Source organism: Acipenser ruthenus, chromosome 2 (genome assembly GCF_902713425.1).
Source record: "Acipenser ruthenus chromosome 2, fAciRut3.2 maternal haplotype, whole genome shotgun sequence".
NCBI lineage: Eukaryota > Metazoa > Chordata > Actinopteri > Acipenseriformes > Acipenseridae > Acipenser > Acipenser ruthenus.
This window is the reverse complement of record NC_081190.1, coordinates 7304736-7331211: the sequence shown is the minus strand read 5'-3', so window position 1 is coordinate 7331211 and position 26476 is coordinate 7304736. Positions and strand designations below refer to the sequence as shown.

The following is a 26476-nucleotide window of genomic DNA, read 5'->3' as shown; positions in this document are numbered from 1 at the left end:
ATATGTGTATTTTTGTAAAACATAACTTCTATACTCCCTTCCCCCGCTCGTGAAATCAAACCAGAATCAACTGCCACAGTCCCCCGAATAATGCGTGTAGGCCTACAGGTGTGGTGTGGTGGGCGAGAATATATTAAAAACAAAAGTGCTTTTTTATTTGCAATTTCTCATTTGTTTGAGAAAATGTAAATAAGATGTAAATCACACTACTGTATAAGACAATGTGAAAATTGAAAAATGTACAAAAGTAAAATATTAAAAAGACAATAAATACTAAATCAAGTCAATTTTAAACAGGAAACATCCACTTGCATACAAGGTTTAAATGCTTAATTTACTAAACACATACTCAATAGAAGTTTGCAGTTTTTGTGTTTCTATGCTTCTGTTAACACAGCTGGCAATGCAAGCATTGACACTATACTGTATATCTCGATAGAACTGTAGCAGCCATGCACAGAAATGTTTTATACACCCAACGGTATAGAGAAATCAATGTCTTCAGAAGACCATAAAGCCTTAGGAAAACAAAGGATAAACAGAAACTTAAACAGGCTACCTTCTGAAATACAGGGTGTTTATAATGCTGTATTTGCAAAGCTGAAAAAACAAATCTGAAATGATTTGAATGATGCCCTTTTCAAAATGTGTTCTACGTCTCTGTGGAATTGCTAATTGAGAAGTTAAGCTAGCCTCACAATGGAACCTGTCTCAGATAAATGGTGCTCATAATAAGCAATGAAAACGTGAATGCATTAACCCTTCCTTTACTCTATGACCCATGGTGATGGTCCTATTACGTTTTCCTCAGCAGCAGTGCCTAGTTTGTAGGGCACAGCCAGAACACGAAACCCACTGGTTCTTTGATGTCTCATCCTGAGCCTCACAAGGGAACACAGGGCTGGTGACATTGTAACACCTTTAGAGAAACCTTGCTTGACCTTCTGTTACAGAACATCATGTGCATCAGCACCAGCATAGCAGAACAGAACAGACAGGAATCACCATGAGACAGGCACTTTATTCACATGAATATTAGTCTTACTATTATATTATACAGTGCCTTGCGAAAGTATTCGGCCCCCTTGAACTTTGCGACCTTTTGCCACATTTCAGGCTTCAAACATAAAGATATGAAACTGTAATTTTTTGTGAAGAATCAACAACAAGTGGGACACAATCATGAAGTGGAATGAAATTTATTGGATATTTCAAACTTTAACAAATAAAAAACTGAAAAATTGGGCATGCAAAATTATTCAGCCCCTTTACTTTCAGTGCAGCAAACTCTCTCCAGAAGTTCAGTGAGGATCTCTGAATGATCCAATGTTGACCTAAATGACTAATGATGATAAATAGAATCCACCTGTGTGTAATCAAGTCTCCGTATAAATGCACCTGCACTGTGATAGTCTCAGAGGTCCGTTTAAAGCGCAGAGAGCATCATGAAGAACAAGGAACACACCAGGCAGGTCCGAGATACTGTTGTGGAGAAGTTTAAAGCCGGATTTGGATACAAAAAGATTTCCCAAGCTTTAAACATCCCAAGGAGCACTGTGCAAGCGATAATATTGAAATGGAAGGAGTATCAGACCACTGCAAATCTACCAAGACCTGGCCGTCCCTCTAAACTTTCAGCTCATACAAGGAGAAGACTGATCAGAGATGCAGCCAAGAGGCCCATGATCACTCTGGATGAACTGCAGAGATCTACAGCTGAGGTGGGAGACTCTGTCCATAGGACAACAATCAGTCGTATACTGCACAAATCTGGCCTTTATGGAAGAGTGGCAAGAAGAAAGCCATTTCTTAAAGATATCCATAAAAAGTGTCGTTTACAGTTTGCCACAAGCCACCTGGGAGACACACCAAACATGTGGAAGAAGGTGCTCTGGTCAGATGAAACCAAAATCGAACTTTTTGGCAACAATGCAAAACGTTATGTTTGGCGTAAAAGCAACACAGCTCATCACCCTGAACACACCATCCCCACTGTCAAACATGGTGGTGGCAGCATCATGGTTTGGGCCTGCTTTTCTTCAGCAGGGACAGGGAAGATGGTTAAAATTGATGGGAAGATGGATGGAGCCAAATACAGGACCATTCTGGAAGAAAACCTGATGGAGTCTGCAAAAGACCTGAGACTGGGACGGAGATTTGTCTTCCAACAAGACAATGATCCAAAACATAAAGCAAAATCTACAATGGAATGGTTCACAAATAAACATATCCAGGTGTTAGAATGGCCAAGTCAAAGTCCAGACCTGAATCCAATCGAGAATCTGTGGAAAGAACTGAAAACTGCTGTTCACAAATGCTCTCCATCCAACCTCACTGAGCTCGAGCTGTTTTGCAAGGAGGAATGGGCAAAAATTTCAGTCTCTCGATGTGCAAAACTGATAGAGACATACCCCAAGCGACTTACAGCTGTAATCGCAGCAAAAGGTGGCGCTACAAAGTATTAACTTAAGGGGGCTGAATAATTTTGCACGCCCAATTTTTCAGTTTTTTATTTGTTAAAAAAAGTTTGAAATATCCAATAAATTTCGTTCCACTTCATGATTGTGTCCCACTTGTTGTTGATTCTTCACAAAAAATTACAGTTTCATATCTTTATGTTTGAAGCCTGAAATGTGGCAAAAGGTCGCAAAGTTCAAGGGGGCCGAATACTTTCGCAAGGCACTGTATATTATATTCACGGAAGACTTGCGGCCAAAAAGCCATACCTCCAACGTGGAAACAAGGCCAAGCGACTCAACTATGCACGAAAACACAGGAACTGGGGTGCAGAAAAATGCCAGCAGGTGCTCTGGACTGATGAGTCAAAATTTGAAATATTTGGCTGTAGCAGAGGGCAGTTTGTTCGTCGAAGGGCTGGAGAGCGGTACACGAATGAGTGTCTGCAGGCAACAGTGAAGCATGGTGGAGGTTCCTTGCACGTTTGGGGCTGCATTTCTGCAAATGGAGTTGGGGATTTGGTCAGAATTAATGGTCTCCTCAATGCTGAGAAGTACAGGCAGATACTTATCCATCATGCAATACCATCAGGGAGGCATCTGATTGGCCCCAAATTTATTCTGCAGCATGACAACGACCCCAAACATACAGCCAAAGTCATTAAGAACTATCTTCAGCGTAAAGAAGAACAAGGAGTCCTGGAAGTGATGGTATGGCCCCCACAAAGCCCTGATCTCAACATCATCGAGTCTGTCTAGGATTACATGATGAGAGAGAAGCAACTGAGGCTGCCTAAATCCACAGAAGAACTGTGGTTAGTTATCCAAGATGTTTGGGCCAACCTACCTGCCGAGTTCCTTCAAAAACTGTGTGCAAGTGTACCTAGAAGAATTGATGCTGTTTTGAAGGCAAAGGGTGGTCACACCAAATATTGATTTGATGTAGATTTTTCTTGTGTTCACTCACTTTGCATTTTGTTAATTGATAAATATAAACTATTAACATTTCTATTTTTGAAAGCATTCTTACTTTACAGCATTTTTTCACACCTGCCTAAAACTTTTGCACAGTACTGTATACACACACACACATATACACATATACACATACATACATACATACATACATATATATATATATATATATATATATATATATATATATATATATATATATATATATATATACACACACACATATACATACACATATACACACTAGTTATATGTAGTTTATAAGATTATTTTTTTGGCCATGTAAACAATACATTCTTGCGTCATCAGTTGAGAGATACTGTGCATTGTGTTGTGTTTAAAACACTACACCCTTTCAGCTCTTTCAAAAATCTATTTGTAGTTCGTATGGAAAAAAAAAAAAAAATCCCCAACAACATGTTTCTGTGTGATAGGTGGAACAAACAGTAGCATGTCAAACACAATAATAAAATGGTGCCTAGCAATTGGCACAGTACCGCAGCAAGCTGAATCATGAGTCAGAAAAAAACAAAAAGAACTTGGAGTGGCTACCCCCCCAGACACACCCTGCTATTACTGGGGGGTTGGCAAGAGCGCTGGAATTTTTGGTATATAACTGTGAAAATCAGCTGTTGAGAAACTTATTTGTATTTCACACAATTATTTAAAAACTGAACATGATTTATACCATACAAACCAACTGCACACAGAAGTAACAGCTTTTTAAAAAAGAATGCCAGTCTGTGTGGTAGTGTCCCATGAAAGCGAGCAGGCTACACTTACTGACTGACAGTGGATTCAGGCATTTTGCTAAAACCACAAGCTTGCTCACAGCAGAGGACGTCTTGCATTGCTGTGCTCCGAAGGCGGAGTTGAAGGCTGTCTGTGCAGGACTGATCCAGTTTTGAATCAGAGGGAGTCTGCATTAAGAAGCAATGCCACCTAGAGTACAAGACTACTGGTACAACTCATACAAGCACTCTCAACTGTATTGAGAGTTTGCAATGATCTTCATATGGCTACAGACTGGAATGCTGTCAGTTCTTGTTTTGTTAGATCTCTCTGCAGCATTTGATACCATTGATCGTCACCAATTTATCTCACTTGGCAACTGTACCTCTGAAATAGGTACTGTACAGTTTGGCGTTCCTCAGGGTTCTGTATTGGGCCCTTTGTTGCTCAGTGTATGCATGTTCATTGTCATTTCCTACGCAGGCAGATATGGCAATAAATACTCTTACAAAGTGTTTAACTGAGATCCTATCATGAATGGCCACAAACTGGTTGAAAATAAACCCAGATAAAACTGAGGTTTTGTTAATTGGCTCTAAAATGGGTTTAGCGAAATGTAATCCACTCAATATTTTTTACGGCAATTCCATTTTACCTTTTACTAGAGCAAAGAACCTGGCGGTCATCCTGGACCCCCAGCTTTCTTTTGATTGCCATGTTAATTCTGTTATCAGAATAGCTTTTTATCATTCAAAAAACGTTGGCAAATAAAAATCTGTATTGGATGTGAGGGATTCAGAGATGTTGATACATGCATTTATAACTTCTCGTCTTGACTATTGCAATTCTTTGTTTCTTGGAATATGATGGCTGCGAAAAGTTAAGGACTAATATCTCAGTCTCTGTGGATAGTCTTGTTCCTGCATCCAAAGGGTGGTTTGTTTATTTTGACGTGTCAATGCTTATAGTGAAGAGAGCGAACACAGACGTCCGGTATTAGAGCCATCGATTTTCTTAATGCTTACTGTAAGCACACCAGCATCATAGTTATTCATGTTAGATATCATACACAAGAGTGAACCTCCATGTGTTTAATAATAATAACAGCACCACAGTATGTGGGGTGGAACTGAGGACTACATTACTATAGACACAGCAACTACATCCCAGGAACCATTAAGCACACCCTTAAACAGGGCCAACATTTTATTTATTTATTTAATAGTGTTTTTATTAATTGATACTGCCTCTTGGCGAGCAGCTGAAACCATTACAGCCGAGCACAGCAGAGTATCTGACAACGCAGCACTTCTTAAATAAAGCTACAGCACTTCCTTATCTTTTACTGGCTGAAGTTCAATGTACTGTCTCTGGTTTGCAGATGCAGGGATCAATGCCTGCTGTTTGTGCAGCCTGAGTGCAGCAGGACTGTGAGCATTCAGAATATTCAACATCCCCGGAGTCAGATCTCACCTCAATGACATCACTAACCTCCTATGCTGGGATAAAGCAACAATAGCACTGTAGCTAGACTGGGCTAATTTAATGAAAGGTCAATCATCTGTCAATGCGGAAGGGAGTGGTATTACTAATATGGATGAAACTTTTGTAACTGTCTCTTTGGGGGAAGGAAGGTGTTCTGCATTTCGGGAGATTGAAACTCACTCCACTGTAACTAAGAGTTTCTGTCCTATTCGGACACTGAAGTTTGTAATTCTGGTTACTGACATGTGGAAGTCCCACAGCACCCTGCAGATTACTCAGAGTCAGGAACACAACCAGTTCAGTAAATATGTACATTGAATAACCAAGGTTTTATAATGAAATTCATTGTCTTAGCTTGAGCAATACCATGGTCCAAAATCTGTTGGTTGTTTGCTTTGATTGTTTATGTGCTAATGTGCTCTAAGCAGATGTAATTAGTTTCAAAAGCCATACTTGTTTAGCCACTGGCTCTCTAGAAGAATTGCAGGATGGGCTCTACAAGGCAAGTGACGTATTCAATAAGAAGTGGGAGGCTAGTATAGCAGAGCTGATACAAAGGAGGTGGTTGCACTGTAGTCAATCCTCTGAACTATTGTATGGCGTAACCCTTAAAAAAACAACCCACAACATGTTTAACAAAGGGATAGCAAATCAAAATGACTGGGAGCAATTTCAGACTCGCCTGGGTCTGTAACCCTAGCCTCCAAACTGACATCATGGTACAATCCTGACCTGCCTGTATACTGCAGCTTCTATCACAAACACAACAGCTGAGTCACAAGGTGGGGTTCGGTACGCCATTGTTTTCTGTGTAATAGAAATGTGGTTGCTGTTTGTTTATTTTTTTTTTAAGATGTATGGGGATGAATACAGTACATGTTAACTCCACCAATGTCCCCCAGCCTTACCCTGAAACAGCCTTTAAAGAAGGTGGAGGAATGAGGTAATACAGCAGCTGTGTTCTGCGTACTGTAGCCCTCAGTCTGACGAAAGCTAGATGTAAAACAACTCCTTTCTGTGGAATGTGTTTCTTCTGCTATTCCACTGTGACAATTATCAAAACAGATGCCTGAGCTTGTCTGGTGTAAGCGAGTGAAGTTTAGTATACTTCTACTGTAGTAATGCTTCTGCTTCTACTGTAGTAATGCTTATAGTACACGCCAGTAAACTAGTGTGTTGGCCACTACTATGGTACGTGGGGTGCCACTGAGGGTGTCACATTTGTCTTAACATTCGTAATAAATTAAAGATTTGTGGAACAAAGTGCAAAACCTAAAAATGAATTACACCCCATTTGGCTACTGTCCATTCTGGATTCGCACAGATTTAGCATCATGGGGTGCACAGAAGGACACGGTCTAGCATAGCATAGACTCACCGTAAGCTCCTAGCAGCCCAACCTCAATTTGGAGAAATATCCCAAAATCACAAGATAAGGGTTAGCTCTTTGTTCTGTCCACCAGCCCCATTCACTTCTGAAGATTATTAAAATATATTTTGTCATGTGTTACCCCATGCCGTCTTGTGTAATTACTATCAAAATGACAAAAATGTGTTCAAATAAAATATTCAACATCTAAATCTATTGACAATACTGATATAGATACCCCTTTTAAATGTGTGTAATCGTGTTTCCCAATGTGTAATCGACTTAAAACAAACTCCAGGTGCTATGTGTGTCAAGTAGACAAACCTTTAGGCTCGTACCTTCAGCAGTGAATAGGGTTCAACACTCCTATACCTTAGTGACTGTCATCAGGAATAATCTGTTGCACACTATCAAATATCAAACCACTGTAACTGCCAGCAATGCAAACTCAGAACATTGCTGCCATCGCTGTCTCTGTTGCCTGGTTGTGAAGACCACTCTGATGGTTGGAGGTAAATCAAAAAGGGGCCCTGGGGTTCTCTCAGTCCCTCATCAGCACAGCGTCAAATGCCAAAAGGGAAAGCTAAATTTACAGTCAACTTTTGTTCCTATAAAATTCCCAGTAAAACTGCAGACAACCATAAACTAATAGACTGTTCAGCATTTAGGCACTGTATAATACAATGGCAATCCAAAATTGAGGTAAAAGTCATGCAAATCAATCTGCAAACAGGCACATGCACATTGACACAGACTGCCCTGTCCTAATGAATGAATTAGACCTGCTTTATAGCTTCAGACAACCCCCACCACTGTGTTTCTGTCAGGAATCTTCACGCCCTCATCATACTTCACAGCAGGGTGGGCTGCTAAGTCCATAGTTCTTTAACCTGCTTTCCTAAATTACTGCTGGCCACATCCGCAGTTGTGCTGCTGATTTGGTTGACAGAACTATGAATATCATTGTAAAACAAAAGTACTCCACCCAATCTCTTTTACATCACAACAATAAAGTGCAATCCCCACCCACAAAGTGTTACAAAATATCACTGACACAACAATGGCCTCTCAAATTAGGCAAGTCACAAGGCACCAAGATACTTAAAACAATGTTAGGTGGTTTAAAATGAATATGACCTGAAGGGTAAATCAAGGCACAATACATGAACCCTCTCAACATTACACAACAGCAGTCCAGGACTGGAGACCACTCTCTTATGTGAATGGTCCCAGGGCACGTCTGAGATTGGTAGTGAGACCAGACTCAGGTATGTCCATCACATGTTCATTTCTGGATAGTTAGTAACTAAATGCACATTGGATAAAGTTGTATCTGACTTTACATTTTAACAAAGCAGGTTGGGCATTTAATTTAGGTAGGCCTATTTCTCTTTCAAAAGCAGGCATGTACTGTACTACCTCCTATTTAAATATTGATACTTTACGCCCGGGTTGGAGGATTATGATGTTTCTGAACAACAACAAGTGCAAACATCGCATCAATTCTACACTGTTGTAAAGAATACAGTGATTACACACTCTACTTCCAAAATGTCTGATTTTGTATTTTAAATCCAATTTTAAGAGCATACAGTATAAGAGTGTGCACTCACTGTACGGCCGCATGCACACAACGCACAAATTCAACTTGAAATGTGATGCTGTGCGTTTCATTCTGATTGCATAGCGCCGGCCCACACTTTCATGACCTCACAGTGGACTGCATTATTTGCTGATCCCAATTCTAGCCACAGCTACATGTACAGTTCTATTATTTGGACAATAAATAACATATACAATAGACATCTCAATTACAATGCCATTCCAGCAAATGTCACCTGTCTGTACTGTGGACCACACCTATCCATCTTCCAATACAGCAACACAGTAATACACAACAAGCCTGAATTGTATACATCCTGTGCTGATTTTACTTTTTTTTGTCCCAACCCTGACTTCCACATTGAAATAAATCAGTTTTGGTTCAGACTATGATCAAAAGGGACACATACCTGCCAACTTACTAAACTAGAGAACACGGGGTCATTATCCTCTCAGCAAAACTGTTTTTAAAGATCACTTTTTTTGTTTTAAATACTTCACATGCCATCACAATGCATTATTTCTCGCCAATACCTTTTGGATTACGATTTATTACAAATCCACTCTATACATTTACAGCAATCAGTGTCACTTTGCACAGCACTTGTGTCATGTATACCTTCCCTTTCAATGTCATACCAATCCCACAGGCTCTTATTCAGCAAAGTGCACAGAATGTCACCAGTCCAAACCCTGCAGTCTGCTCTTAATAGTAGAGAAGGGTGGATTCCAGTACTCAGGCACACTGCCTCAGTCATAAGGGGCCATACCATATTATTATTATTATTATTATTATTTATTTCTTAGCAGATGCCCTTATCCAGGGCGACTTACAATCGTAAGCAAATACATTTCAAGTGTTACAATACAAGTAATACAATACATATGACTGGAATGATATCTCCAGTACTCTACGTCTCTGCTAACAAGTGGAAGTGAGAGGAGCTGTGCTGGAAGACACGATTTTGCAGTCTTAGCATCAATAAACTAAGTGCCCTGGTCACCTCACGGAATCCCTGTTTATACCCTCTAAGGAGATACAGTACCAGGAAGGGTGATGCTGAGTAGATGGAGGAATGTTTTCAGTAGTCATGCATAGTAAAATAAAACATGGCCAAAAAAATAAATAAAAATGTGTGTGTGCATTTTATTTATTTATTTATATATATATATATATATATATATATATATATATATATATATATTAGTGACCAAGCTGGACGTACCTTTGGGTTCATGCCCCTTTAAAAAATGTGACCCAGAGATAAAAACTTTACAATTCTTGTAAAACCAAACGTAGGTTTTAAACAGACCTTTACGACTTTCCGTCGGACTCTTCATTCAACAGCAGCAGCCTCGAGCAGACTGACTGCTTCCCTTTTATACCCTGCACCTGGCTCTAATTTTCAATAATACCCAGGTGCAGGTGATAATTAAAAATTAAACAAAACAATTAAACAGAAGCAATTACCTTGGCAGGGAGGCTTTAAGTCTGTCCCTGCCATAAAACAAAACAGTTTTATATTACAGGCCCCCCTGTCCTGCTACATCCGTCACAATATATATAATAAATATATAATATAAATGTAGTAAACGTGCAAAATGGAAACACTGGTAATATGCAACATTTCAATGCAAATTTATAAAGTTAAACCTATAAGGGAATACTATTTTTCTGTTTAAAAATAAAAACACTCCCTGCTCATGCGTGGCAGTTTAACCCAGATCTCTCACTGTTTTAGCACGAGCAACACAGCAGCATTAGTGAACAAGTCCAGCTTGGCTGGGTAAGAGAAGTTTCCTTTAAAAGCAGTGAGTAAGTGTGGAAACAGTGTTCTCCCCTGACCACACCCTTCCACACAGCAGTGCATGTGTGCAGAACAGGATGAGGAAACTCTTACCAACACATGCAGAAGAAGAGCACAGCACCGACACAGGCACAACACAACACGTCACACTGACAATACGAGGACTGAACAGGACAAAACTGCCGTCTCACTACTAGAAAAGTGCTTTACAACTTAAAGGGTCTGCCTTTACAATCTTCTGAACTGACAAAACTCTGTTACAAGTTCTCCAATAACCCCTGGTGACATGTATGGTTCTCCAGTTACACGGATATATGCAGAGGAGTTTTAATGAAATGGGAAATAAAAATGACTGATAGTTACAGAGTGAGGTCAATGAACAGACCGCTTTTCAAAGCTTTCTGAACTGTGAGTGTTCTACTGGAAGCCGCTAAAACATGAAGTATAAAATGACTAGTCTTTGACGAGCCTTTTTAAAGTTATAACACTGCATACCGTGTTCAATGATATTATCAAAATACTTTTCATGTGCAAGGCAGGAAAATACCTTTTTTCATGCTATTAACCCAGCTGCCTGTACGGACTTGCCATTAAAGAATAGGCAGAAAGCTAATGAAAACCCACATACCATTAATGCGTGGCTCCTTTCAGTTCCCAGTTCAATTCCACAATACTCCAGAAAGGTGCCTTGATTTCCCAGGACGTTTAAATGTTTTCTCTCACACTCCACAGAGCAAATACTTTCTGACCAAAAAAACAGCAGCTTGAGCAGGAACCACTCCCTGCATCCCAGAAGTCATTTCAACAGCCAATCCCAGGCATTACCACTGACCATCTCCCCTCCCCTCACTGCAGTAACCCCGCCCATTAAGGAAAGAAGCACACAGCACATAGATTTAGTGGCTTGCACCAGCTAAATATAACAAGTGTGAGGGCAAACCAGAGCAGTGTATGAAGCAAGAGGGGCACCTGATGAAAAACTTGTGACACTGCAGTCTGCCAAAGGTAATTATCAAAGTGGCACAGCAGACCTGCTCTCAGTGTGCAGTGCACATCACAGTACGGTGTGCCCCCATCCCCCACCCTTCCCAAGATGTCTTGTGCATCAGTGCAAGTAGAGACCTGCGTTTTAAATACAGCACATTACACAAAACCTCCACATCCCCACCTGGAACAAGAGACAACAGGACGACTTTAAGAAGTGTGGTTTACCATGCTTTTCACATGATTATAACAGAGCTTTTCTTTACCAAGGTTTTACTTCTAACCATTACCACTCTTCCAGGTGCACTACAATGACTGTCTAATCTACCCTGCTTACACTAACCTCAGTCCAGCAGTGGGGCATGTGAAGAAATGCAATACAGTCTGGCCGTGGGGGATATGCCCGATTCACTCCACTCAGATCTCGGTATGCCTTACAGATCATTTTCTCATATTCATTGTAGTCATTTATATTCATAGAAGTGCAAATGATTTTAATGAGCAGTCTGTCTCACAGACGCAGCACTAGTGTGAATATCTTTCTTGCCAGTGCGGAAGGACTGGCTGGGGCACACTGTATGTTATTCATTGTAAAGAGCACCTCCACAATGCGATGGCTTTGTTTTTCCCCCATTTCCAGCACTATGTGATAGTGTTCACAATCATTCCCAGGGCTTCTGGGGTCTGTTGCTCTCATGTTGAGCTCTTATCATTGTTCAATAAATCTGCCTTTACCTGGTTTTGAGCTGCATTGAGCTTGTCTAGAGAATTTAAAACACTGAGAATCTTTGCAGATACTGTGAAATAGCAGAGCACCATTTCAATGGCACCTGAAGAACCTTCCTCATATTAATAAATCTGTACTGCAGGGAGTGCTGGACAAGGTGTGGTTGGTAACCCAGGAAATTGCCAATAGAAGAACATTTTATTAAAAAAACAAAAAAGCAGGTTTCTCTGTACAGGTGAGAGAAGGGCGGGGTTCCAAACAGGAGTGCTCAAATAGGAGTGGCAAAAATGTGCACGGGTAAGTCTCAGTGTCATTGCCAGTATTCTTGAAAACAGCTTCCAGAGCCAAACCAGCACCTCCTTTAATGTTTGTCTGCAGCAACAAACATGTAGCCATGGAAACCCATTTCACTCTGTTGTCTCGTGGCTCATTCACCAATAACAATAATGCATTACTGGTTCACTCTAACCTGGTCTTCTCATGTGTTTGGGCACAACGAGAGGGTTACTGTACAGAGTGTGGTCGTGTACATGCCACTTCCATTGTTTCCAACGTATGCTGCTGTTCTCTGTATTCACTGCAGTAAAAAAAAAAAAACAACTGGGCTTTTTTCAATTTCCTTTGCCAGCTCCATATGGGGATCACATTTCAGTGCATTTGTTTACAGAGGAGTCTGTTTATCAATACAAATGCCAGGAGACGGGCCTTTCGAGGTATTCCTGCCACACCTGTCCTTTACCACACTAAGAGCCGTGCTCATAAATGGGATTTAGAACCTCACAACACTACGGCACAAAATTCAGGAACCTTAAGACAGCGCCAAAAAGAATCAGAGACGAATGAAAGAATGAACTTCTCAGGGAAGCTGAATGAACATTTTCAAAACGCTAATGTGCACTAAATAAATATAGAAACATCCCTGCATCTCTGTCTGAAGGTGAATTTAAGCACACTGTTTGATGGATTGTGCAAATTCATATGTGATTCCTGTTTAACTCTTTAACTCTGGATGAAAGTTTATAGGTAGGGCTGTATTTCACGATTAAACATAATATTTATTAAAGCAGGGAAAAAAACGGTTGCCCCATTCAAAATGGATCATTTTTCTCTAGTTATTATACTACAAACTTCACAGAAATCATGAAAAAAGAGCCTTATTTATAGGTGCTTCATAATTTTGGAATGAATCCACAGTATGTAATGTGCTATGCTAAATGATATACCAGGGAAGTAACAATTATGCTTTACTCCTTGCCAGGAAGTGTGTATGTAATGATAGGGGTTGATTCTGGGGCGTGATCAGAAAGAGCTGACTGGAAATATTCCTTAAGAACAAGGCACACAAGCCTCAGTGCTTCTCCCAGATATTTCAACTGTGCTCTCTATTTGAAGTACTGATCGCATTACCCTCAGGATCACACTTACTCAGAACGATCACACAGTAAACACATTGCTGCTGCAACCTGTCAATTTACACTGGGACCATGACACACAGGGAACACTTCCTACCTAGAATGTGTCAGTACACAGCATTCTACAAACCAGACTGGCATTATACTGGAACATCCAGAGCATATGCTGGAAGAGTTTGTAAGTCACCACTGTGGATTTCTCATTGTATAGGTTAAACTTGCACTCAGTGGTTGTGTACTGTCTGGTATCTGCAATGCACTTTCCTGACCATCCTGTACATTGTGAGGGCTTCAGCAAGCCCAGGGAGGAGCAGTTCCACACTTTGTATGCATAGGGAGTCGAGCTGGAATGAAGACACAGCTCTGCTAATTATCTTTGTGTGTGTCAGACATCTTTTCATTTGATTTTAGACCTTGGATAAGCATCTTTTTTTCTTTATTAGCTACAACCAATTTTTTATTCCTCAAACAGCACTTAACAGGAGGCTGCATGCCACACAGGACTTGGCAGCCAGTGTATATTATCTAGGAGCCGTCTCATTGACGCATGTTCAACGCAGCCCAACATTTTAATAATCAAACCACACATGTTACCTGGCTTGTAGAACCTGCTGCTGCGCCCGGTGCTTTTTGCTGAAAAAAACAAACAAAAACAAACCTTTATTATTATTATTATTATTATTATTATTATTATTATTATTATTATTATTATTATTATTATTATTATTAATTTCTTAGCAGACGCCCTTATCCAGGGCGTCTTACAGTCGAAAACAGTGCCTTTCATCACAAGGACCCCAAACAGCATCACACACACAAAAAGAACAATTAAACCATTACATTAAAAAAAAAAAAGTTTAATAGTAAAACTAGAAAAACTAAAATAAAAAGCTAGCAACAATGTAATCAAATTGGAATTAAAGACAATAAATAAATAAATAAATGAAACTAACAATGAAAATAACACAATCAAACATTAAGCAATATAAATACGCACTTCAGTATCATATCCCACCACTGTTCTAGAAGGCACTGACAGATAGAGTGTGAGGGGGAGGGGCCGTCTTGTGATTCTGTTATCATTCAGAATTCACAACCCTCCCTAAATACAGTATATCCCTGAAAACGCTCCCTCTAGTGGACCAACCTTGTTACAGTTGCTACACCAGCCCTTATTTGAACCACATTATGCACATTGTAGTTAAACACAGGTTAGGTGCTACAAACCTGTTAACATTTTATACATGTAGCAATACATCCAATGCTCCTTTAACCCACTTTGTGACTTCTGTTAAATTTCTATGGCGTTTTTGGGCCACTATAAGTGCTCTTCGACTCCGGTGCTCAGTGAGAGAGTTGCCATACTCCACCTGTATTACACAGACCCTCTTCAGCTTGGATATACTGTCTTACTGTGCGCGCGCAGAGGTAATGCCAAGCCAAATACTGTACCTCAACCGCCACTTTGTGTATTGGCTTTCTATAGTCTGTTCAGCCAACGGTTAGCCACTCCCTAAAGCAACAGCCCACTCAAGCATCTTTGAAAACGCCCTGCCTCTGCCTCAAGCCTGCCTTGGACCTTCCTCCCTGAACTGGAATTCACTTGCAGGTCAGGCGAGCCCCTTCCAACATTCATTCGGCCCGGCTTCAGATGCAAGCGGCCCCCGGAATCCTGAGCACACTGCGGTGGGATTCATTGTTGTTACAATAGTGTAAAGTGTGCTCCGAATTAATTCCAACTGCAAGGACAAGTTTTAAAAAGAAACAACTCCGGTACAGGCAGGAGCACCCCACAACATCACCTCAGATACTGTTATTACAATGGCACTGCCATAGCCCTCTCCCCCACAACATCCCCTCAGATACTGTTATTACAATGGCACTGCCATAGCCCTCTCCCCCACAACATCCCCTCAGATACTGTTATTACAATGGCACTGCCATAGCCCTCTCCCCCACAACATCCCCTCAGATACTGTTATTACAATGGCACTGCCATAGCCCTCTCCCCCACAACATCCCCTCAGATACTGTTATTACAATGGCTCTGCCATAGCCCTCTCCCCAATGCTGACCAAACATAGAACTGATGACCCCAGCGAGTAAAACAAAAACACTTGCATTGTTGCAAACAGGACAATGAAACGGTCCTCTGTTTTCTTAGCTTTGCAGAACTGATCCCTCTAGTTGCAATATTTAGCATCACCAGGTACCCGCCTATATTGACTGCTTTTATCAACATATGTAACTAGGTATTGCTGCACACATCCTGTTTCAAATGGTATATACCAAACAGTATGCTCTTACTGTTACATAACCAAGTCGATCATGTTAATAGATAAAACATGTCACAGCCAGCCACTGCTTACATTCTTAACACAGACACAGACATTTTACCAGATGCATGTTCTTAATAAAGAATGCGATGGTAAATCTCTACATGATTTCTGCCCCGATTCTGTGACTTTACTCCAAACAAGAAAACAAGTTGAACAACCAATACTAACCTATTGTACACCGTTCGGAAAACCTTAAACACTTTTCTTAGAAAAGACAAAACTGAACAGAAAAAAAGCACATAAGGCTTTCAGATTTACAACATGCAATTAAACGTCCCTCAGCTGTAGCTTAGCAAACTCTACTTCAGTAGTAAAAATAGAAGGATTTCAGTGAAACTCAACCTGCTGAATGAAATCATATTCCTTCATGAAACACCGGCAACAGAACATCCCTGCTGAGTCTCAGGGCAGCTCCGCTGTGTGCTCTCTGGCTGCTTCTCTCTGCTGAGTCTCAGGGCAGCTCCGCTGTGTGCGCTGTCTCCAGCTGATTCTCTCTGCTGAGTCTCAGGGCAGCTCCGCTGTGTGCTCTGTCTCCAGCTGCTTGTCTCTGCTGAGTCTCAGGGCAGCTTCGCTGTGTGCTCTGTCTCCAGCTGCTTCTCTCTGCTGAGTCTCAGGGCAGCTTCGCTGTGTGCTCTGTCTCCAGCTGCTTCTCTCTGCTGAGTCTCAGGGCAGCTTCGCTGTGTGCTCTGTCTCCAGCTGCTTCTCTCTGCTGAGTCTCAGGGCAGCTCCGCTGTGTGCCCTGTCTCCAGCTGCTTGTCTCTGTTGAGTCTCAGGGCAGCTTCGCTGTGTGCTCTCCGGCTGCTTCTCTCTGCTGAGTCTCAGGGCAGCTCCGCTGTGTGCTCTGTCTCCAGCTGCTTGTCTCTGCTGAGTCTCAGGGCAGCTCCGCTGTGTGCTCTCTGGCTGCTTCTCCTCTCAGTCTCTTAAATGGGCTTCTGGCTAATTATATATATATATTTATACTACTCTTGAAATAAGTGGATGCTAGCATGTGTATATATATATATATATATATATATATATATATATATATATATATATATACACACACATGCTTGCATCCACTTATTTTAAGAGTAGTATAAACCAAAAACCACAATCGCTAGCCTGTAATGTAAATTACTAGGCAGTAATACATATGCAGGTTCTCTCTGAGCTTTGATCCAGAGATTGGGTCTTGTGTTATGCTCTGTGGCTGTATATTAAAGGTGGAGTGAATAAATGCTAATTGTATCTTTGCCCTGGTGTCCCCAAGGATGCCTTTGTAAAAAAAAAATAATAATTCTCCCAACCTTAACACATTTTCATGTCTTTCTGTTGTAACTATGAACGAGTCATCCAAGAGGTTCAGTTTTAAAGAAACAGACTTCTTAGTTGCATTCAGGATTTGTGACATTAGAAGGCATATATAATAACTCCTATTTTCTTTTAGAGGTGAAACGCCTGTCAATTTGACAAAACTAGAACCAGACTACTAAGTAATATAACTAGGGCTTCTGTTTTTGGGGTTTTATTAATTGTATTTTTTGGTGCATATTTTTTGCTATTTTCGAGTTTTATGTAAATCTGTTTTTTTTCAGGGCTTTGGTTTTTGATATACGGTATGAAATTAGTTTTTTCAGTTACTTTCTAAAATACTTGCATGTTTTTTTTTCAGTCAAAATATGTATAGTAGTAACTCGACAGTACTTGCACACTTAAGTTATACCTTCTTTCCATTGCTGTCTTTCACAACAAAATCCCGATGGTCACGGGCACATTCTTCTGGGTTTTTTGTGTGTAGGCATTTTTGTACATTTCGCCACAATTCTGTTTTAAATCCTCTGTATCTTAACTGTAATACAGTTTTAAATCCCGCTAACAAGCCTCCATCCTGATTGTAATCTCGTTTCAAATCTCGCAAGCGGAGTCTTAAATAGAAATGTAGAAATGTGCCGTCATTCAGTAGTTGGGGCGGGTTTAAAGTTTTCAGAATAAATCAATGATAGATGCAAGTCAGGAAGGCGGGACATTGCCCAGCAGCACTGGGAAATGTATTTATTATTATTTTTGTAGTAGGTTTTATTTTTTAATGGGAATAGGGTAAAGTCAACGTGAATTGATTAACTATTTCCACAGTTTTTCCGGCGTTTATTGGCTGTCCACCGATTTCATTTTTTTTTGTATCGGGGATCGGGTTTTATCATTTAAAACCGAAAATCAGAAGCCTTAAATATAACCCAACTTTTCTTACTCATTCTCAAGGTTTTTGTTTAAGATTTTAACATTAAGATTCATTTTTCTCCTTTAAAAAAACAGGAGTTAGTTAAGGGTTGGAGGCAACGCTTTGAAAATAATGCTCACACCATATATATCGAATGTGAGGTAATCTGCACACATTGCTCTGGCAATACTAAATAAATTAGAGCACTATGGCAGGTGAATCCAAAGAACAGCTATTCACACTATAGTGTATATTCGGTGCCTTTTCTAGAGTAAAAAAAAACAAAAAAAACCACAAACCTACGGGAATACTACCTTTCATACTTCTGCATAATCGCGGCAAAAAAAAGAAAGAAACAGGTTCGATTTTTGGACGAAAAACGCCGCGATCACCGCCCTGTCCTGCTAAATTTGGATATAATATGAAGGCAATATGGATCGGGTGCAAGCTGCCGCAAGGAAAAACCTTTAAAGTCTGAATACAAAAAGTGCTTTAGTGCAATTAGCCCTTTACCAGCAAATCAGCCTTTAAGTTGAATGATGCAAGTTATTTGCAGGGGCTCTAATGCACCGCAACAGCACGAGGATGGAAGCAGACGCCCTTGCACTGCAATTGGATCAATATAATGTTTTACCGTGAACTTCATTAAGATCACCTGAGTTTACGAGGTAAACCTTAGTGAAATCTTAGGTGGGCTTTATTGTCTCTGTAAAGCCTGGACTGGGGCAGCGTTCTCAGTTTTCTAACCATTTGACCTACAACCTCATGCGTGAAGGACATAAATGTTCATTCATTGGTTTCATGATATAGCACATGTAAGCAAGGTGGCTAGTCTAGGCAGAGATAATAAACCCCAGACAAAGCAAGTGGCTGAACTACCTCTCTACTACCACTAGATGCCACCAAAGCTTTGTTTAAAAAAAAACAAACAAAAAAACCACACCTCTCAGCTGCTTGGCTTGTCTCATTACTTTATATAGTTTAGGGGAGTTTCCTGAGTTTAAATGCATGCCTTTGGAAGCCATCAGAACTGTTCAAAGCCAATGATAATTAAACACATGAGAGTATAAAATGAAGTAGGCAACCATATACAAAATGCATGTGAGTCAGACATTGGTGTCTTACAATTCTGACGAGGGGGGGGGGGGGGGGCATTTGTCTTGTTTACCATATTCAGACCATATATACCCAAGTAGATAGTTGTCCAGCCTTTAAGGCTACAGTAGAAAGTCATGAAAAGCTTCCAAGAAAGTTACTCTGAAGTAGAGTCATGCTCGCTGTATTGAAGCTTTGCGTCAGAACCTTAACCGATTCGGTTGTGTTTTCATATCGTCACCCTAGCATTGAAACTACAGTCTGCTAATACTTATTAATGCTTGCCTCTGCCATGGAGGAACTTCTCTCCTGCAAGCTCATTAAAGTACATGTGATTGCTGATTTCCTGTTCTAGACCAGAGCTGCCCCTGTGTTTTGCAGGCAAATCTGTGCTGCTGAGAAATCAGACAGGAAGCTGTCTGCCTTTTGTGGCTGTGATAGGAAAGATTAAAAAGACTACAGGGCAGGACTAGTGGGGTATTGTGTACAAAATATCAGATTACATTTAAAAAAGTTTGTATACCTGTTGTTGGCTTCTTCCACAGTCTACATGCATTCACAGCTTTATTTAGTCCTTCAAAACAGACTTTACATAAGTAATTATTTAAATAATGACACGAGTTACAGCTTTCTGAACAGGGTCCCTTTCCTCGCAGTGCACACTCTTCATTACAGCTTTCTGAACAGGGTCCCTTTCCTCGCAGTGCACACTCTTCATTACAGCTTTCTGAACAGGGTCCCTTTCCTCGCAGTGCACACTCTTCATTACAGCTTTCTGAACAGGGTCCCTTTCCTCGCAGTGCACACTCTTCATTACAGCTTTCTGAACAGGGTCCCTTTCCTCGCAGTGCACACTCTTCATTACAGCTTTCTGAACAGGGTCCCTATCCTCGCAGTGCACACTCTTCATTACAGCTTTCTGAACAGGGTCCCTTTCCTCGCAGTGCACACTCTTCATTACAGCTTTCTGAACAGGGTCCCTTTCCTCGCAGTGCACACTCTTCATTACAGCTTTCTGAACAGGGTCCCTTTCCTCGCAGTGCACACTCTTCATTACAGCTTTCTGAACAGGGTCCCTTTCCTCGCAGTGCACACTCTTCATTACAGCTTTCTGAACAGGGTCCCTTTCCTCGCAGTGCACACTCTTCATTACAGCTTTCTGAACAGGGTCCCTTTCCTCGCAGTGCACACTCTTCATTACAGCTTTCTGAACAGGGTCCCTTTCCTCGCAGTGCACACTCTTCATTACAGCTTTCTGAACAGGGTCCCTTTCCTCGCAGTGCACACTCTTCATTTCCTAATAGTTCCCTGTTGCCATACCCTGCATGTTTTATTACTTTAATGTGTTGAAGTTTCAGATCAAAAGACGACAAACGAGGAAACTCACATCAGGACAGCAAAGTGCAACTGCAGGGCACGACTTCAATGCAAATACACATCGAACTTCAAACTGCAATGTCAGTTAAGGTTTAAATGCTGCTCTGCAGAGCGCAGCTAGACTGCATCATTACAGTACTGAGCAGGTCTCTTCTACCGTTTTACAGCTGTGTGAGAGATTGCACAGTGAATAATTAGAGCTGGGATTCACGCACAAAGATATCCTGGATGTCAATCCTAAACTCCAATTATCTGATCCTCTGTGCATATGGGTAGGATTTATGAAGTCACCCATGCTACCATAAAGGATGCAGAGCTGGGTGTGAACAGTCGAGATCGTATCTGCAATTACCTCAGCTCGGAGTGCCCGTGATCAGTTTGAACACATTGTTTTATACGGTCTCCTGGTTGAATGCTGTGCCCTAAGGATTATCAAAACCTCCTTGGCTCTAGATACACTGAGTGTAGCACGGCAGGTGTGTTGAAAGGAAGCATGCCTTGGTCTTCAGCCCAAACCTTCCTGATTTTATAGGTAAAACCAACAAGAAACATGGGGACTAGTCACAAAGCTTGAACTCAGTTATTTAAGGAAAGTTTATTAAACAAGGTTTGTGATTCAAAAGCTGTTTGAGAGTGCTGTTGAAGCAGATAGCTGTCAAGATCAGCTTCATGAAAACAAAACTGCTAAAGGCTTGTGAATAGGGCCACTGCATTAATCCCTGTCGCAATGCACCCCACTCTATCCTTTTAAAACATTAATTCAGTACAGCCCTGTCACAATGCACCCCACTCTATCCTTTTAACCAGTGAGGCTGTGTGGTTCAGTGGCTGTGTGGTTCAGTGGTTAAAGAAATGGGCTTGTAACCAGGAGGTCCCTGGTTCAAATCCCACCTCAATCACTGGCTCATTGTGTGACCCTGAGCAAGTCAATTAACCTCCTTGTGCTCCGTCTTTCGGGTGAGACGTAATTGTAAGTGACTCTGCAGCTGATGCATAGTTCACACACCCTAGTCTCTGTAAGTCGCCTTGGGTAAAGGCATCTGCTAAATAAATAAATAAAACATAAATTCAGTACAGCCCTGTCGCAATGCACCCCACTCTATCCTTTTAAAACATTAATTCAGTACAGCATTGTCGCAATGCATCCCACTCTATCCTTTTAAAATATTAATGGTAAAGTAACGGCTCAGTAACTCATCTACTTGGATGGATCCAGTCATGGCGCCAGAATAGTATGCTTAATAACACTGCTAACGGGAAGTCAAAGCTGAAACCTTCTTCTGAAGAGAATACAATAGGCTGACTGCCTTGGTGTTCAGATACATGAATCAATCCCCGGATGCTGTCAGTACTGAAGTATATTACAGCAGTCACAGCACCCCACCTCCACTACTCACAACTGCACTCAATCTGCAAACAAACAGTGCTGCTAAAAATGAACTAAAACAGACTGCAGTAACATTCAGTGTATGGATCTGTTGTAATATAAAATATATAAACATGTTATTCATGATATTAGGCTAGATTATTATATGAAACAATAACAATAAACAACATTTAACTATTGATATATATATATATATATATATATATATATATATATATATATATATATATATATATATATATATATATATATATATACAGACGTGCTCAAATTTGTTGGTACCCTTACAGCTCATTGAAATAATGCTTCATTCCTCCTGAAAAGTGATGAAATTAAAAGCTATTTTATCATGTATACTTGCATGCCTTTGGTATGTCATAGAATAAAGCAAAGAAGCTGTGAAAAGAATTATTGCTTATTCTACAAAGATATTCTAAAATGGCCTGGACACATTTGTTGGTACCCCTTAGAAAAGATAATAAATAATTGGATTATAGTGATATTTAAAACTAATTAGTTTCTTTAATTAGTATCACACATGTCTCCAATCTTGTAATCAGTCATTCAGCCTATTTAAATGGAGAAAAGTAGTCACTGTGCTGTTTGGTATCATTGTGTGCACCACACTGAACATGGACCAGAGAAAGCAAAGGAGAGAGTTGTCTGAGGAGATCAGAAAGAAAATAACAGACAAGCATGGTAAAGGTAAAGGCTACAAGACCATCTCCAAGCAGCTTGATGTTCCTGTGACAATAGTTGCAAATATTATTAAGAAGTTTAAGGTCCATGGAACTGTAGCCAACCTCCCTGGGTGCGGCCGCAAGAGGAAAATCGACCCCAGAGTGAACAGAAGGATAGTGCGAATGGTAGAAAAAGAACCAAGGATAACTGCCAAAGAAATACAAGCTGAACTCCAAGGTGAAGGTATGTCAGTTTCTGATCGCACCATCCGTCGCTTTTTGAGCGAAAGTGGGCTCCATGGAAGAAGACCCAGGAGGACTCCACTTTTGAAAGAAAAACATAAAAAAGCCAGACTGGAATTTGCTAAAATGCATATTGACAAGCCACAATCCTTCTGGGAGAATGCCCTTTGGACAGATGAGTCAAAACTGGAGCTTTTTGGCAAGTCACATCAGCTCTATGTTCACAGATGAAAAAATGAAGCTTTCAAAGAAAAGAACACCATACCTACAGTGAAACATGGAGGAGGCTCGGTTATGTTTTGGGGCTGCTTTGCTGCGCCTGGCACAGGGTGCCTTGAATCTGTGCAGGACACAATGAAATCTCAAGACTATCAAGGCATTCTGGAGCGAAACGTACTGCCCAGTGTCAGAAAGCTCTGTCTCAGTCGCAGGTCATGGGTCCTCCAACAGGCTAATGACCCAAAACACACAGCTAAAAGCACCCAAGAATGGATGAGAACAAAACATTGGACTATTCTGAAGTGGCCTTCTATGAGTCTATTTTATTGGTCTATAAAATAAACAAATATTTTTTCGAATATTCAGATATTTGCCCCAGCACTAATAATATATATAATATAAGCATTCGGCAGGGGTGCCTGAAAACTAAGGCTGGGGCAATGCCTAATATTTCACTATCGATGTCGTTCTCCAAAAAAGCCGATGCATCGATTCATCGATGTTATGAAAGGGTTAAAAAAACAAACAAACACAGTAATGCATGTGGAGCTGTGGATTACTGTGTAACATTGCAAGTAACGCTTTAAAAACTATTATACATATTACATTGATTACATCAGTTTATGCATATACAGTAGTAATTTACATTATATTATATATATATATATATTTTGGATTTGATTTGTACCAGTTGGGGGTCAAACCAAAATCCCCCCAAAAAGTTGCTTAAATCCATAACAAGTCAGAGTAAACAACCAATCAACAAGAAGAAAAAAAAATTTAAACAAGTTATCACTGTCCACAGCAGTTTAGTAACAGGAGTGTTGTCCATGGCTTACATTTGAATTGTGTTCAGGAACATGACAAGTCTCCACATTTTGTTTTAATTTAAGCGATGACTGGCACTTTTATTATTATTTGTTTATTTAGCAGACGCCTTTATCCAAGGCGACTTACAGAGACTAGGGTGTGTGAACCATGCATCAACTGCAGAGTCACTTACAATTACGTCTCACCCGAAAGACGGAGCACAAGGAGGTTAAGTGACTTGCTCAGGGTCACACAGTGAGTCAGTGGCTGAGGTGGGATTTGAACCGGGGACCTTCTGGTTACAAGCCCTTTTCTTTAACCACTGGACCACACAGCCTCCTTGCTTACAATCTGCCCAGCAGTGCTGAATATCTTGGGACTGACGTGCCTGGGTGGTTAATACTTCTGACCAAAGACACAGCCTTTTGAATTGTGTGGTAATGACCTAAGCATATAACATTAGTGTTATTAAAAGCTTGTTTCAAGGGCTTTCTGTCAGAAAACAATGAATTCACCTCAGCCACTGTCATACAGGGGTGTGCTCCTATTGAGTTAGAAAGACCACTTACTATTTTAGACAGTTACAGTGTATATATTTTTTTCATACTGTAAGAGTTGTTCAGTTTCTTAACAAATCATCTGACAAACAGGGGATCATCATCTAGCTTAATGCTTTGCAATCAAAAGCTTAAAGTGAGAGATATATTCACCCTGAGGACAGTGGTCTTAAAATAGCCATATATAGGACCCAGTCCTGAGAATCTTCATGCACCAGCTATATAAATAACACAAGCATATCCAGGGTATTTAGTCAAAAACAATGCCCTCAATCTGTTAAGCACAGAAGTCCCTGTGCCAAAAAGATTCATCGAGCACAAATTCAGACAGGAAATTCAGGCAGGAAACTAAATGCATTACACCATATGTGTATTGGGTAACGGGAGGATTTTAAACTCATATCAACTATTGGTAAACAGCCAATCTGCAGTGAGACTGTTGTTTACCATGGCAACTTAAACATCAACACCTTGAAATGAAAACCATCAGCATCTGCTTCCCTGCCTTCCACTGCCAATTGTACCACAGGGTTATGAAACTACAGGGCTCAGCAGCCTTGAGTTTAGTTGGCAGGCTGTTTATTAATAGCAAAGCTGCAGGATTCTCTGAAGTAAAGTGAACTATAATTAACTAACCAGCCAGCCTCATTTATCTAGCCATGAAAGAAAACCAGGGGCTTGCAGTACCTTTTCCAAACTGTAAATATTGAAGCCTGGTTGACAGAACTCACAAAGGAAAACTCTGAGTTTCTGTTTAATGATTACCTGTCTTGTACACAGTGCTATAAACGTGTGTGCAACACAAAGACAACTTTGAATACTATTGTTTTTTTTTTTTAATTATGAATCCTTGAAAGATGAAAATAAAAGTAACTAGGGCAACAGTTCAGTTGTGGTTTAATGACTTCCCGTACCTTTATACTTTGTTACAAGGTTTGTATATTATTACAATACTCAAACACCTGCCAGTGTAGTATAATCAACAGTACATGTTGAGAACTTCAAGGAACTCTAGCCCTGACCGGAGGCTACTGATTGATTGCAATTCCACAGTTTGTACGGAATGCCTTTGATAACATGATAGGAAGTTCCACTGGCAGACTCCTCTCATCTGACAGTCTCCCTAGTGATGAGATTCATTCTGCAGGGTCATCAACAGGTGGCAGCATTCCGTCAACACTGCAGATGCATTCCACCAGCCAGCAGAGGGAGACATTGATTGCACATTTCCAGGCAATGCACACACACCCCAGTATGAGAGTGTCGCATCCCTATGCCAGGAAAGTAAAGCAAAGCTTGCTGGAAAGACAGTGTGCATACAAGTCTGGTAAATACCTACGGGTCAGCGTGATTCCAGAATGCTTTTTTTACATTGGACACATCATCAAATCAACCTACTGGCATTCCAAAGACTTTCGGATAATCAAAGCTTACTATTAGTATGATACTGATCAGTGTACAGTAAAAAACTAAACAGGACTGCATATGAAGGGCAATGCTTCTCAATGCAGTAATGCAGCAAAGTACAATTTCTATCTATATCTGTAGCTGTTACTATATCTATACAGTATATCTATGTGTCGATTCATAAAAAGTAAGTAAATTATAGAAGTGTCATTATTCAAGTTGCACCAGAGCGCCAAATGCATAAACCCGGAAATGCATAAAAGAAACATCTGAGCCTTAGCAATGTGAAACAAACACAGCATGTTGAAAAGCAGAGTAGTGGAGATCCCAACGAAGTAATACAGGAACTACACAGCGAGTGTCTGTCGAAACATGCTGGGCAACACCTTGATTTCACAAAATGAATGCACACTTGCATGTACTATTAATCTTGACTGATACACTCTGACAGGACGGAATCGCATTCTGAGAACTCTGCCATGCAGTACAGTAAATTAATCTGTCAGTTGGATGGGCCAGGTGTTGCGATTGAGTAGGGGCATTCATTCATATAAAGCATTAACTAAAATCAGCCAATACAAGGGTTTGGGATTTTTTATTTATTTCACACAC

The 26476-nt window shown here is 40.5% G+C and overlaps 1 protein-coding gene across 4 annotated transcripts in view; it reads right to left on the bottom strand.

Annotated features, from left to right (window-relative positions):
* Positions 1-26476, bottom strand: part of LOC117403693 (calpastatin-like) — a 71817-nt gene that overhangs the window by 32874 nt on the left and 12467 nt on the right. For all 4 annotated transcript variants that reach the window (XM_058987858.1, XM_058987851.1, XM_058987837.1 and 1 more), the window contains exon 3: positions 14145-14183. In XM_058987858.1, the coding sequence (XP_058843841.1) occupies positions 14145-14183 (39 nt within the window). The remainder of the gene's footprint in view (positions 1-14144; positions 14184-26476) is intronic.